The sequence below is a fragment of the Argopecten irradians genome, chromosome 11, assembly GCF_041381155.1.
Source record: "Argopecten irradians isolate NY chromosome 11, Ai_NY, whole genome shotgun sequence".
In the NCBI taxonomy this organism is placed as follows: domain Eukaryota; kingdom Metazoa; phylum Mollusca; class Bivalvia; order Pectinida; family Pectinidae; genus Argopecten; species Argopecten irradians.
The window spans coordinates 31,477,447-31,493,929 of record NC_091144.1 but is presented as its reverse complement, the minus strand read 5'-3'; the positions used below and the strand labels follow the sequence as shown (position 1 = coordinate 31,493,929).

Genomic DNA, 16,483 nt, shown 5'->3' with positions numbered 1-16,483 from the left:
ATAATTTACAAATATTTTTAAAGATTGATAAATTAGGGGACATATAATGACTATACCATTTATTTCTAGAGCATAGACATATTTTTTTCATTAAATTAAGTTAATGGTGTGTGCTTACTTAAATCTTAAACTGAATTTCACTGAAGTAATTGTTGACAATCTAAATGAAAATACTTTTTCTAGACATTACTTTCTATTATGTTTTAATTATAATTCAAATACATATCGTTAGTTTAATCAGAGATTTAGATAGTTAATTAAATTATCTGTCTCTGGGTTTAATTATCACATAGTATCACACTGAGGTAAATGAGAATCTATGTGTTTTAAAATTGGTATTGATCTGTGTAAATTATTATTAATATTTACGTAAATCGATTTTAATTACCCGCCATGTGCAATGATTGGTCAAATAATAACTTTTACGATCACAATCGGTAAATGTGTTTGAAAGACTTCTGTGCAATAGTCAAAGCGTACTTTTAACTAAATGCCAAAACCACCGATTGTTTTACCGCAACAAAATAGATTGACACATCTATTGAAATGAGATGATTGATGTACGGTACTTTTCATAAATATCTGAAATAAGATCAATATATCTCATACATTAAAGAATTTTAATTCCATTGGGGCGTTACAACGTATAGAGAAAGAACTGCCTAAATCGTTCGATCTCGCCACCAGAGCTATCGAAAGAAACGCTTGCATTACTTGTGGTTTCGATCACGTCAACTGCCAGTCACAAGTATGCAAATGATGGCGATTAACACTCTCCTAGTACAGGTAGATAATCTGATAATTAGGGTCGACGGAAACAAAAGACTGACTGATGTACCTGCGGGTAGTTGTTCACGGGTTGCTGCGTGCGGGTAAGGTGAGGCACAGCGAGGTGTGAAGTCACATGTGCCTGTGGTCATAATCAAATGGTCAATTAGTGTTAATTTAGTGGTCGTTGGGGACAATTAAAATTGGTCGTAAAACGGAATAGCGGTGTGATTGTATTTCTTGAAGAGAAAAAAAATTCGGAACTGAAAATAAGTGGCCGTAATAGTGGGATGTTCGTAATTTAGTGTATATGCTATACATGTCTATGTTTGGAATAAACTTTTGGAAAATAAAAATGAAATAAAACAAAAATAAATATAAAGACAAAATAAGGAATTTCAAGCATGGTGAATTAACAACAAATAAAAATATGAATTAAAAAAAAATAAAATTAACCTGCCGACGATAAGGGTTGAACCCGGGCCGTGAGCTTAGAAAGCTCAGGACTTACCACGACACCACTTGTACCTGTTGTTTGCCACGGGAATATTATTAATCTACTAATGAAATGCAGTTCACTATATTTTCTTATTTTCTTCGCAATCCACTTAAAATGATATTGATGCTGCTGAATAAGTTTACAGAATGATTCTAAACTAGTTTATATTGTATCTGGGTGCAAATTACAACTACATATACCACAAATGTGTGGTTATTCAGTTTATTCTTCACGACACCAGCCGGGGGGGTAAAAAGCTAGTTCCGGAATTGCGATACCAATACTGGTAAAACCAAGTTTTACCGTAAAAACCGGAAGTTCATCTGTCAATGTTTGTGACGTCATAATTCACGCGCGCACGCGACTATGACAGTGTGGAGCTGTCTGAACTTCGTCAGGCATAGCCTTTTTATGAAAAAACACGATATGTAAAAGGTCAGTTGCAAAATTTGGTTTAGAAAGAAGAAAATGTTGTTTTGGTGATCCGATTTGGGTACTGTGACCTTAAAACACATTTCGTCTAATCATTTACTTACCTAAGAATACAAAATGTATGTCGCATGAGATTTGCTATGCTTCAATTTAAGACATACTATTCCCACCTGTTGGATGCATCGCCAGCTACAGCTATCAGTAGGCTAACATGTTTAACTACATTATGTAAAAATGTACATGTAGGTACACGGGTGCAGGGTACGTGGATGAATGCACTGTACTCACGAACCTAAAATTACAACATCTGTATTTAATACATTTTAACTCTTCCTAATGTTTCTGATTATCTGACCTGCTAAAAATTGTATTGATAGATCGATAGCCCATTTACATTATTTTTTAATTGTTCATTGAAGCCGCCATAAAATACTGTAGGTATTTTCATTAATTTATTATTTATCAAAATATTAATGCAATTTAAGCAAATCCTATTTGAGAGCACAGTACAATGCAAGGGATATCGATTGTTTCTATATTGCTTATTGTGAGCATATATAATTACCAAAAACAAGTTTTATATATCATAGCCTTAGTAAATTCCTGGCGTTGAAAACATTACAAATAATGTATATGTATGAAGCATTGAACATATCTACTTTCACTTCATGCAAAACTATGTGACTGTGGCTACAAAATATACACAACGTTAACATTATTCCCCTTTGCCAGGCGGACATTTTAAAGTGATAGTATCAAATAAAACAGCTTTTGAAATTTAAGATTAAGGACAAAATTTCAATGTTAGATTCTGTTACCTATCCCTTCAGTGATTTTTGTATATGAACATTTCAGGGGCCTGTGCCTTTTAATTTGGGGAAATACTACATTTTTCCTTCCTTTAAATGCATATATTTAGCAGAGGTTTTTCTTTATTTGGGAAAATATTTACATAAAATTGGGAAAATACAGCTCAATTTTTGTAGGGGAAGGGGCTGAATTTTTGCCCCAAATGCACTCAAAAAATTCACTGCCCTTTTACAGATATATAACACTCTTGCATTAAAGATGCTCCACTGCTGACAAATGGTATTTTTTCACTACCACAAACAGGAGCAGACAATTTAGTATTTTTCTTCAGTAACAAAAGTTACTTACTTTACACCATTACCACCATTTGAAAGTTTTAGCTTCTAATTTTACTTCAAGTTAAAAATATGAAAATTATTAATTGCATCTAGAAAAAAATTCCGTGTCACTATATCCTATATGGAATGAAGTACTGATTGTGCATGCACCAAAGTCAAAATAAATTATTTATATTATTTTTTGTGTTAATTAGACATATAAATACACGATTAAACACCAATTATAGTTAAAAAATGAATATCATTTATGCTCTGTAGGCGTTGGAGCATCTTAAAAATGACAGATAGAATACATGGTTATAATCTTACAATACAAGGTTTATTTTGGTGCGAGACTTAGGAAAGCCGAGAGGACGATGCTATACTGAGTCGTCTCGGCTTTCCGTGTCAAGCACCAAAATAAACCTTGTATTGTAAGATAATAACCGTGTATTCTGTTTATTCTGCAGCCATTATGACATTCATAACGAAAGTAACTTGCCATTTATTTACTTGGTTTCGCTCAAAGAGAGACGCTTATTTGATGTGGAGGGAAAGATTCATTCACTAAACCGAATGAGAGTGTACTCCTTTTCACTTCCGTGGGAAATATATAAGCCCTTTTGGAAACAGTACCTGTGGTTCTATTCAGTGTGTAATATCATTTAAACAATATAAAAATGCTACTAAAACATCAAAGAATTACATTATGGGTACAATGCTTTGAGCCAAGAAAAAAATGACACCACCACACAAGATTTTCGATATCGTAAAAATAACGTCATTCAGATGAATGTGACATCAATTTTTAGCAGGATTGAATGACATTTCATTCACCGGAAGGTTAAAGTTCTGGGTTAAGTTAGAAAACGTTCCATCAAATATGGAACAAATTCATGTGCTTGTGTTGACGGATAAAGCATTTTGTATTGACGGATAAAGCACAAATTTATCCGGCAGTAGTTATCCGGCAGTGTGTGGGGCAGTTGCAGGATAAACAAAATGTACATGTACATATAGCATGTCAGATGTTAACAAACACTAGCTTAAAGATAAAAGAAAAAGGAAAATAATTTACAGATTATTTTAGATCTATATTGTCATGTACATTGTAGTACATGCTAGAGAGTATGAACTATATGGTTATGAACTTTTCACATACAAAATGTATTTGCAGATATTGATTGATGCATCACTGATATCAATACAAATATAATGTACAGTATGCGAAACAAGTGAACATTCCACTGACATGCAATCATATATATCTCCATAAAGATTTAGATATTGGGCACTTTGTACAATGTCACTTCTACTGGACAATATATAATGTAGAATTTATGATCATCTATTCAAAACTATTTTTGCATGTATGTTGGGATTATAATTTATAACTGATAATTGAATATCTGGTTCTATCAAGTGATATATTCTCTGTAATGATATATAGATTGTACAAACCTATATACACACATACATAAAATAAAAAAAAAAATTATGTTGTAGGATGGACAGTGACTGTTACAAACTTTGTGAGAAGTTGATACCAGATACATATGTCCAGCAGGGACAACAGGCCAAACATGTCCACCAAAACAAGATCAGACATCTTCTAGAACAGGTATATGTATAATGGACATAGGAATATTTATACAGCTATTTGAAATTTATTTATTTCTCAAGTCAAGAAAAACACCACCTGGGTACCAAGATATATATAGTCATACCTAACTTTGTTACATGTGTATCTTTTATATTGCTTATCAGATTAACATCAATGTTTTTGATTTAATGAAATATTTTGAAATATAGTCTGTCTTCGCATATTACAGAGTTAGCTCCCTTGCGAGTAGGTATATATTGTTACGTCATTGTTTTGTGAGCGCAGTTCACGTGTGTTATCTCCGAAAAGTATGACGTTACACTCGCAAACACATGACGTCACAATCAATACCTACTCACAAGTGCAGAAGATAACTCTGTAATATGCAAATTCGGAATAATACCACAATCATCAATTTTTTATTTTATTTAACAGAAAAAGTTGCCAGAGGAAGGATGGAGTGACCTTACTATTGAAATTCTCCTCCAAGAGTTTTCAGTGATGGATAGCAACAATTTTCCTGGAAATTGCGGAGTTGGGGAGAGGGAAGCAAGAGTTTTCTCCCCTTTAGTGCTAAAACGACATTACAAGTAAGAGTTGTAATACATTAAATACAAAAAGTGATCTAGTGCAGATTGATTTGTAATTTAAAAAATATAAAAAATGAATTTTTACATATTTCAAAATATTTGCTATAAATTTATAAATAGAAATGCTTTTAAAATGCTTTTATGAAACATACTTTAAGTAGAATAATTTGTGTTAAAGCATATGTAGTTATAAATTTCAGTTTTGGTCATGGAATTGGTCGATCAGGAGAAATTACTGCCATACAACCAAAGGCTGCGGGGTCCAGTCTGATAATGAAATTAACAAACAGTTTGGCTCTCGACCTCATCAAACTCTCAGGTATGAACATTTTATGTACTTGCACGTGTTAATGAATTAAATGAATTATTGTATTTTAATCAGATTGAGTTTTGTGTTGTACATTTTGTTCTCCTATGAAGAATTCATTATATTTTAAGGATGATTTGTATCATTCCTGCTCTGTGTTATTGCTCTGTCATCCAATTAGGGTGCAGGGCAGTGATTGATATATACATGTGTACGGTACATTTTCACTGCAGCCCCACTATGTAATCTTACCAAGTGCAGTTGGCATTCATCAGTCCATAAACTGCCATCCTCTTATGATGACTTCATTATCAACTTATCATTGCCGTCACAATTGTCATGCAAGCGATCTTAGAAAATGGCTGTTCAAATGGCTATTCCAGCTTTTACAATACTGAATTCTTTATTCATAAAAGATGCAAAATTTCTTCAGATCTCATCATAAAATTGTTTTCAAATGTAAATGTAAGCATTGAGTTGGCAATTATGGGAGTATGAATGTCAACTGTACAGTGGCAAATTTAATGAAGTGCTCTAGCGCTTCATGTTTAATTTGCCATAAAAGTAGTTTGATGCTAAAATGAACAGTTTAGTTCACCTTATACTTCTAATATTTCGAAATAACAGGTGTTTCCTCCGTGAAGAGTTGTTTTGTGGTGCCCATGGCAACGGGTATGAGTATGGTGCTCTCTATGCTGACCTTCAGACAAAGTCGACCAAACGCCAAGTATGTCATATGGCCACGTATTGACCAGAAATCCTGTATTAAGTCCATTATTACTGCAGGTTTGTGTACATCCTGGATGTTGATTGATCAATATTTTTTTTTGCATCAAATCCTCACATAGATACAGATATAACTATAGAAAAAGATAATTTCCAGTACTGGCATTAATACCAGTTAAAGTCCCTCATTCACCCTGAAATTGCAAAATGAACTATTCCAGCCCTTGAACTAGAAGGGTCTATATATGTCTTCAGGGGTGAATATGTTATCAATTAGCCAATAGATCAAGAGTTCATATTCTGGTTATTGCTGCATTATTGTTACATTATATATTGATTTTTCCAAGTTTTACCAAGTCTATTTTTGAAACAGTTGTATTGTAATGTTCGATACTGATATTACATCAGTCTTAAGGTAGACTATTCCACAATTTAACAGTTCTACTTGTGAATATGTAGCTGAGTAAGAACGTAATTTCTTGAGTGCTGTTTGAAAATAATTTTCTTCATCTTCATGATTTAAAAGTTTTCAAGTATTTCATTTTTACGAAAATAGACTTCAGTAAATTCTGATACCATTACAGGACTGACTCCGGTAATGATAGAGAACAATAAATACTGGTACCATTACAGGACTTACCCCGGTAGTGATAGAGAACAATAAATACTGATATCATTACAGGACTTACTCCGGTAGTGATAGAGAACAATAAATACTGATATCATTACAGGACTGACTCCGGTAGTGATAGAGAACAATAAATACTGATATCATTACAGGACTTACCCCGGTAGTGATAGAGAACAATAAATACTGATATCATTACAGGACTTACCCCGGTAGTGATAGAGAACAATAAATACTGGTACCATTACAGGACTTACCCCTGATAGAGAACAATAAATACTGATATTGTTACAGGACTTACCCCTGATAGAGAACAATAAATACTGATATCGTTACAGGACTTACCCTGGTAGTGATAGAGAACAATAAATACTGGTACCATTACAGGACTTACCCCGGTAGTGATAGAGAACAATAAATACTGATACCATTACAGGACTTACCCCGGTAGTGATAGAGAACAATAAATACTGATATCATTACAGGACTTACCCCGGTAGTGATAGAGAACAATAAATACTGATACCATTACAGGACTTACCCCGGTAGTGATAGAGAACAATAAATACTGATATCATTACAGGACTTACCCCGGTAGTGATAGAGAACAATAAATACTGATATCATTACAGGACTTACCTCGGTAGTGATAGAGAACAATAAATACTGATATCATTACAGGACTTACCCTGGTAGTGATAGAGAACAATAAATACTGATATCGTTACAGGACTTACCCTGGTAGTGATAGAGAACAATAAATACTGATATCATTACAGGACTTACCCCAGTAGTGATAGAGAACACACTAGAAGGAGACGAGTTGAGGACAGATGTACAGGCGGTCCGTGATAAGGTGACTGAGCTGGGGGCCTCTAATATCCTCTGTATCTTTACCACTACCAGTTGCTTCGCACCTCGAGCCCCAGACAGGTGTGTGTGTACTGCCTACCTGTGGATGGTTACATCCTTACAACCTTATTCTTACCTGAGATCACTTACGGTACTTCATAAAAAGTAATTCTAACAGAAATGAGTAGCCATATATCATCTTGGTATGTAATTATTCATGTACACTGGGTTTACAATATTATAGAGAATGGTATTATTATAATATCTTAATAGATTCTACCGTCATCATTTAAAATTTGGATTATGACATTAGTGAGGGAATTACTACTAGATGAAAGACTATCGTATACATGTATAGTTGGCTGTGGTCAGAGTCGTTAAAAATCATAGCTGTCTAGCAAAGCAGTGTAGTACACACATGTACATGTTACAACTAAAGCCAATGTAAAGACCAACAGATCTTATTTTAAATCAATTAATCATATCACAATATATTTGTGTTGTAGACTAGAGGAGATAGGACAGATATGTAAAGTTAACGACATTCCACATCTTATAAACAACGCCTATGGTCTGCAATGTACCAAGTGTACGCACCTTATACAGCAGGTAAGTAGAGGTAGAGGGAGATAACTCATCATTTAAACTTAAATGCTAGAGGAGCTAATATAGCTATTTAGTGCTCAGTGTTTACTAGATGGGGTAACCACAAAAATCAGAACTATAAGGGAGATAACTCCACCAACATTCGAATATGAGTTAGATATTACATAATCTAAATAATTTGGGGGGAAATTAACATAGAACTAATGGGAGATAATCCTTTGTCAAACAATAAAGTAATAGGACATGTCTTTCAAATCAACATATACCATGAAGTTCATGAACTTACAAAGACTATTTTTAGATTGAGAAAAACTACAAATAAAACTTTGACATTAAGAGTATAAGGGGAGATAATTTACAAATAATTGTGTTTGTACAATTTATGGTAGATGGCTTGAAGTAAAGTTTTGTTGACGGTTATTTTCTCTACTGATAGGCTGCTAGGACAGGGAGAGTAGATGTTTTTGTCCAGAGTACAGACAAAAACTTTATGGTACCTGTCGGAGGCTCCATTATAGCTGGACTTGATGTTAAACTACTGGAACAGATCAGCAAAACCTACCCTGGTATGTATGGTGTATAAAGTAATCCATATCCTGTATTTATAATATGCTTGCTGTATTATTATATTCAAGTTTTAACGAAAAATACACAAGGATATAATGTATGTTTGATTACAATTATTGTATTATGAAGCAGTTATTTCTTTATCAAACACATAGACTTTTAATTTAGATAAGTTTACTTTAATTTAGATAAGTTTAATTTGCAGCTGCACATTAGTCAAACAGTAGCGTTATACTATTTGGCCAATTTCTCTCCGTTGAATATGTCTTATTCTGTTTTCTACCACAATAGTCAGTGTTATTCAACTCTCAGGGTATCAAATAAACGATGCAGCTGTTGATTAACAATTTGTTTATACCACACGTGGTATAAACTCTGTACGCATTCTGATTGGCTGACACGATGAACTTTGACCGAACTACGTCTTTCTGAGTGTCGTGTCATCATTTGTCAACGTCATCAATAATCGAGTGACGTCACGCTATGCTGTGATTGCCGCTTGACGCCAAAACTGCTGTTGGATAGCGTACTTATCCTCGCCGTATATCTATCGGCTAAAAGCGGATGTAATTGTGGTAGAAACAGGTCACACGACTCGTGGTTGTTGGATATGGAATTTATTCCACACTAGTAAGTTATTTTTTAAAAGACACTCGCTAAAGCTAGTGTCTTTTGTAACTTTTAAAAAATAACTCGCTCATGTGGAATAAATTCCATATCCAACAGCCACTCGTTGTGTAACCTCTATATACATTAACCCAGGTATTTTTGTGTCACCTGTAATGCAACCCAAAGGCGACATATAGGTATCACTATATGTTGGCATCGGTGTCAGCGTTGGCGGCATCCGAGAAAAGGTTTCTTTGTCCAATTTTAACCAAATTTGTTATATCGCTTTATATTAATAAGATGATCGGATTGGTTTGATACTAGTCAAAATTCGTCAATATTTGTAAGAGTTATGGCACTTTAAACTTGTCAAAACAGACAATTTCTTGGTGTCCGTGTGATATGTTTAATATTTATTATCTGATTTTAACCAAATATTGTATATTTCTTTATTGCAATGAGATCTAGGATGTGATTGATACTGTCAAAATCCGTCAATATTTGTAAGAGTTATGGCACTTTAAACTTGTCAAAACAGACAATTTCTTGGTTTCTGCTCAATAACTTTAGTATTTATTATCTGATTTCAACCAAATTATGTACAATAACTATTTGTTGTAATGGTTTTAACTACTGTACAGGCGAAACATCCACTTGTGTGGTATTCTTGTTAATATGCATTACTTAAACTGATCAGCTTTAAAAAAAGATGGAGGAGGGGTTGGTGGAAAGGGAAGAAAAATATATCTCCAGAAAAGTTTTGATTTATGAAGAAAGTAGATGATGTGATGGAATGTGCATTGCTTTCTCTCATTTTGGTGGCAAATAAGCAAAAACATTCATCACTTGAGATTGGTTAATATGTATTTTGACAGGGCGAGCGTCAATGTCACCGACCATGGACCTGTTTATTACCTTACTCAGTATGGGGTCTCAAGGCTACAAGGCTCTGGTTAAACAGAGGAAGGAGATGTATAGCTATCTACACACATCTCTATCAAAGTGTGCAGCCAAACACGGGCAGAAACTCCTCAATATAAACCACAACCATATATCTATGGGTAAGTACCACACATCCATATTTATGGGTATTAGTACCCCACAACCATATATCTGTGGGTAAGTACCCTATGTCCACATATCTAAGGATAAGTTCTCCACAACCATATATCTATGGGTAAGTACCCCACAACCATATATCTATGGGTAAGTACCCCACAACCATATATCTATGGGTAAGTACCACACATCCATATATCTATAGGTAAGTACTCCATAACCATATATCTATGGGTAAAGTGTCCCACAACCATATATCTATGGGTAAGTACCCCACAACCATATATCTATGGGTAAGTACCCCACACCCATATATCTTTTGGTAAGTACTGTGCATTCACATATCTATGGGTAAGTAACCCACAACCATATATCTCAGGGTAAGTACTCCATAACCATATGTCTATGGGTAAGTACCCCACATCCATATATCTATTGGTAAGTACTGTGCATTCACATATCTATGGGTAAGTACTCCATAACCATATATCTATGGGTAAAGTATCCCACAACCATATATCTATGGGTAAGTACCCCACAACCATATATCTATGGGTAAGTACCCCACAACCATATATCTATGGGTAAGTACCCCACAACCTTATATCTATAGGTAAGTACCCCACAACCATATATCTATTGGTAAGTTCCACACAACCATATATCTATTGGTAAGTACCCCACAACCATATATCTATGGGTAAGTACCCCACAACCATATATCTATGGGTAAGTACCCCACAACCATATATCTATGGGTAAGTACCCCACATCCATATATCTATGGGTAAGTACCCCACAACCATATATCTATGGGTAAGTACTCCATAACCATATATCTATGGGTAAGTACCCCACAACCATATATCTATGGGTAAGTACCCCACAACCATATATCTATGGGTAAGTACCCCACAACCATATATCTATGGGTAAGTACCCCACATCCATATGTATATGGGTAAGTACCCCACATCCATATATCTATGGGTAAGTACCCCACAACCATATATCTATGGGTAAGTACCCCACAACCATATATCTATGGGTAAGTACCCCACAACCATATATCTATTGGTAAGTACCCCACAACCATATATCTATGGGTAAGTACCCCACATCCATATATCTATGGGTAAGTACCCCACAACCATATATCTATGGGTAAGTACCCCACATCCATATATCTATTGGTAAGTACCCCACAACCATATATCTATGGGTAAGTACCCCACAACCATATATCTATGGGTAAGTACCCCACAACCATATATCTATGGGTAAGTACCCCACAACCATATATCTATGGGTAAGTACCCCACAACCATATATCTATGGGTAAGTACCCCACAACCATATATCTATGGGTAAGTACCCCACAACCATATATCTATGGGTAAGTACCCCACATCCATATATCTATGGGTAAGTACCCCACAACCATATATCTATGGGTAAGTACCCCACAACCATATATCTATGGGTAAGAACCCCACAACCATATATCTATGGGTAAGTACCCCACAACCATATATCTATGGGTAAGTACCCCACAACCATATATCTATGGGTAAGTACCCCACAACCATATATCTATGGGTAAGTACCCCACAACCATATATCTATGGGTAAGTACCCCACAACCATATATCTATGGGTAAGTACCCCACAACCATATATCTATGGGTAAGTACCCCACAACCATATATCTATGGGTAAGAACCCCACATCCATATGTCTATGGGTAAGTACCCCACAACCATATATCTATGGGTAAGTACCCTACAACCATATATCTATGGGTAAGTACCCCACAACCATATATCTATGGGTAAGTACCCCACATCCATATATCTATGGGTAAGTACCCCACAACCATATATCTATGGGTAAGTACCCCACAACCATATATCTATGGGTAAGAACCCCACAACCATATATCTATGGGTAAGTACCCCACATCCATATGTCTATGGGTAAGTACCCCACAACCATATATCTATGGGTAAGTACCCCACAAACCATATATCTATGGGTAAGTACCCCACAACCATATATCTATGGGTAAGTACCCCACAACCATATATCTATGGGTAAGTACCCCACAACCATATATCTATGGGTAAGTACCCCACAACCATATATCTATGGGTAAGTACCCCACAACCATATATCTATGGGTAAGTACCCCACAACCATATATCTATGGGTAAGTACCCCACAACCATATATCTATGGGTAAGTACCCCACATCCATATGTCTATGGGTAAGTACCCCACAACCATATATCTATGGGTAAGTACCCCACAACCATATATCTATGGGTAAGTACCCCACAACCATATATCTATGGGTAAGTACCACACAACCATCTACCTATGTGTAATTACCACACAACCTTATATCTTTGGTTTAGTACCTCACAATCATAGCGCCCCATATTGAATATATAATTAGAGGAATTTCTCAATAAGCATGGTTAACAAAAAAACAAAATCATTGCATGGATCGATCAATCCCCTGTGAATAATAATATCTATGAGTTAAATTTGTATATGATGGAAATGTAATCACAAACATTGAATACAACTTACACAGGTTCATATGTGACTATGTGTGATGTTCCCCATCTTGTTTTAACATAAGTTTAGTATGATATGGTATGTGTGATGTTCCCCTGTCTTGTTTTAACATAAGTTTAGTATGATATGGTATGTGTGATGTTCCCCTGTCTTGTTTTAACATAAGTTTAGTATGATATGGTATGTGTGATGTTCCCCTGTCTTGTTTTAACATAAGTTTAGTATGATATGGTATGTGTGATGTTCCCTGTCTTGTTTTAACATAAGTTTAGTATGATATGGTATGTGTGATGTTCCCCTGTCTTGTTTTAACATAAGTTTAGTATGATATGGTATGTAAGATGTTAAAATAAGGTTATATGATATGTGTGATGTTCCCCTGTCTTGTTTACAGCCATGACTCTAATGGTAGAAGGAACCAGTGCTACTGATATAGGCTCCAAGCTGTTTACACGCTGTGTCTCAGGAACAAGGTAACTTATTGAATTCTACAGAAATCAATGTGGAAAGTTACACTTTTATGCTAGTATACCTTACCTGTTAAATCTTGAGTATATCATAAGTTTTTCTAAGGAGAAATTCACTCAATTTAATGTCTTATAAGGAAAATGTTTAGTCAGAAAATGGATTCATGGTTTTTTTTCCGAAATTTGTGTTAATATCAGTACATGTGATTAGCATTATTCAGAGATGGTTGCTAAAGGCTGAGTCATTATGTTTTACATATCAAACTTTCAATTTTATATATGTATTTTGTATTTGCGTATTACAGAGTTATCTGCCCTTGCGGGTCAGTATTGATTCTGACATCTTGTATTTGGTAGCGTAACATCATACTGTTTGCGGAAAATAATGTGAATTGTGCCCGCAAAATAATGACAAAAATAACAAACACACAAACAGTTGTTTACTACGTGATTTTTCTATGCCGAAAAAACAAACAAAAAGAAGTTCCGATACAAAGTCATTTTGGTGATATCTTTAATTACTCCATTGCTCAAATCCATCATCCAGTAAACTGAAAAATAGGTGGGGGGGGGGTCTTATTTGCAGACATCCCCCCTAAGTCTGGAAAAGTGTCAAAATAGGTGGGGGGGTCTTATTTGCGGAAGGGGTCTTATTTGCGGTGAAATACGGTAACCATTGTTACCAACCTTCAAGAGCGCTAACTATAATATGTAAAGATAGAATAGATAAGCATTTGGTTTCATACACAAAATTAGAAAATTAACATCCTGTGATATGCTTCTCTCCTTCTTCAGGGTTATAGCTCCAACAGGGAAGATAAGTGACATAAACGGACAGAAATTCTCGAACTTTGGTGCCCATTCGGATGCTTACCCCTGCTCCTACCTAACTGCAGCAGCTGGCATTGGAATGACAAAAGAAGACGTAGATACATTTATATCTAGATTGGATAAAGTGTTATCAAAGTGTAAACTGGTGCCTTACAACTCTGTCGGCAAATCTGTTACAGATGGAAGAGAGGATCAGCCATCAAGTAAAGACGACAACAGTGATAAAGACATGCAAGGATCTAATGAGTCTTAGTACATTATATAAATGATTTTGTAATATCGTATAATTACCATAAATCCAACAATATAATTATAAGGATTTAAAATATACACAGTAATGTAAAGATTATTTGTGCTTAATTTAAAAACCATATTGTTAATTGAAATATTGTTACATGTACTTTTAATGCAATCATCTAGCTTTTTTATTTCATTTTTCAACGTATGTTTTATTCCAGTCAAAATACCTATCTTTCTCAACATCAGTATAGGGCCCTAGTTAAATAAAATTAAACGTTCATAGTGGATGTTTAAGTACCAAACGTCAGTGCACTTGAGATGATATAATTAAATGGTTGATCAGGATCAGCAAAATACTTCTAATTATCAGCTTGTAAACAGGTCTTTGATTTTATACAAATAAGAATGAACATGGTCCGTCAGTTTGTTATTCAAAATCAACAATGAGAGTTTACTTCAGCTAACTGCCAAGTCTTTTAATTCAATAGTCTGATTTTCGTAAGAATTCATACATTTTTATAGTATCTTTGTTAATGTTTTGTTGAAGATGTAACGCAATAATTTAATTAATTTATTAAATACTTTTAAAATTGGTGTTGATTATTTAATTCTTGTGTTCATACATTTCAATAAAAGATGACCAGAGATTGTGTGCTCAGAATGAGTCAGTCATAACGAGTTAATTATTAGTCCCCTACTGGGGAAACAAGCATGCCATAGGTTTGTGTGGTGTCCATTCGTCCGTCAGTCTGTTTGCCCTTCCTCAAAATATTTTGTCCAGATTCTAGCCCCTGTACTATATAACTATATATGTAGGAGAGATTACATAGACATTGCCTGTTGTTCAATCCTATTTCAATTTATTATTGAAATAAAATTTTGTTAAAATTGAAAAAAATTACAAATGATTTAAATTTTATAGTTGTTGTGTTAGTTCATGCAGACAAGACATATTCTAATTATGTTAGAGGTTAGTTAAACATGATCAGACAATTTTGAAACAATATATCGTGTCTTACATCTTACTATTAGCAAAGTTACATCTGGCAATGAAGATATAAATATATTGTGTATCAAAACCTGGTCACTATGTTTTGACCATATTTTGACCTTTGACCTTAATTTTTTTTTCTTTCTAAATTGTCCAGACTGTATCTCCTGTACTTTCTGATGGTTCCATCCACCGATCTCTGTTCCATCTCATGGGTGGAGTAGTGTGTTGCATACCAGAGTCACGAATTTTACTCTGAGATAGTCCAGAGGGTGGACATAATGTCAATGTTAGTAACCCCTGGAATATCGAAGAAGACCAGAGTTGTGTCATCTCATAATTATGCCATGTACAGCGCAGATTGTGATATTTTTCAACCACATGCAGACAGGCAAAACTGAACAATCTTAATCTGTATGAAAGGAAAAGTTCAAAATCAGAATAAAAGACAGGACTGTTGAACCAGACTAATCCCGTTGAACCAGACTAATCCCGCTAAACTCCTTCCACAAGTCTTTGTCCACAAATATAACACTAATTGTTCCCCTGCGTAGTCCCAATGTTTAATTGCTACAGACAAAAGAGAATGTAATGTAGACCAAGTCTCAACCGACACATTAGATCATCGTTTGTCCAGAGTCGTCCGTTTGTGTCGTGCAATATGCTACCATGCAGGTAGGGCGTTAGAATTGTACCTGCTGCCCCTATTGCATGATCGTAAGAGGCGATTTAATTTAGGATCTTATCTTTTCTCTTCTTCCTAACTGACTTTATCTTTCCTAATGCCTCCCTTGACACCTCCTCAGTTTTAGCCTTTTGTCGAGCGCACGCCCCTGTGAGGTAGGACCTGGGTTCTATCCCCTTGCCGTGACACACCAGAGTATAAAAATGGTAGTTTCTGCTCCTGCTTAGCGCGCGGCATACCGGGAGTGGAACGACTAGTTCTCCCGTTGTCAGTATAATGTGACCGGGTGGATGGGTTGCTTAGTGTCTTCGGC

General features: G+C 35.2%; 1 protein-coding gene across 1 annotated transcript; it reads left to right on the top strand.

Annotated features, from left to right (window-relative positions):
* The first annotated feature begins 4,329 nt into the window (after positions 1-4,329).
* On the top strand, positions 4,330-15,102 carry LOC138335305 (O-phosphoseryl-tRNA(Sec) selenium transferase-like). Its single transcript, XM_069284327.1, has 10 exons — positions 4,330-4,447; positions 4,865-5,019; positions 5,220-5,338; positions 5,954-6,112; positions 7,460-7,613; positions 8,039-8,141; positions 8,575-8,704; positions 10,190-10,375; positions 13,351-13,429; positions 14,219-15,102. Exons 1-10 carry the CDS (start codon positions 4,334-4,336, stop codon positions 14,505-14,507), a joined length of 1,488 nt encoding a protein of 495 aa, XP_069140428.1. The 5' UTR covers positions 4,330-4,333; the 3' UTR covers positions 14,508-15,102.
* The last annotated feature ends 1,381 nt before the right edge of the window (positions 15,103-16,483 follow it).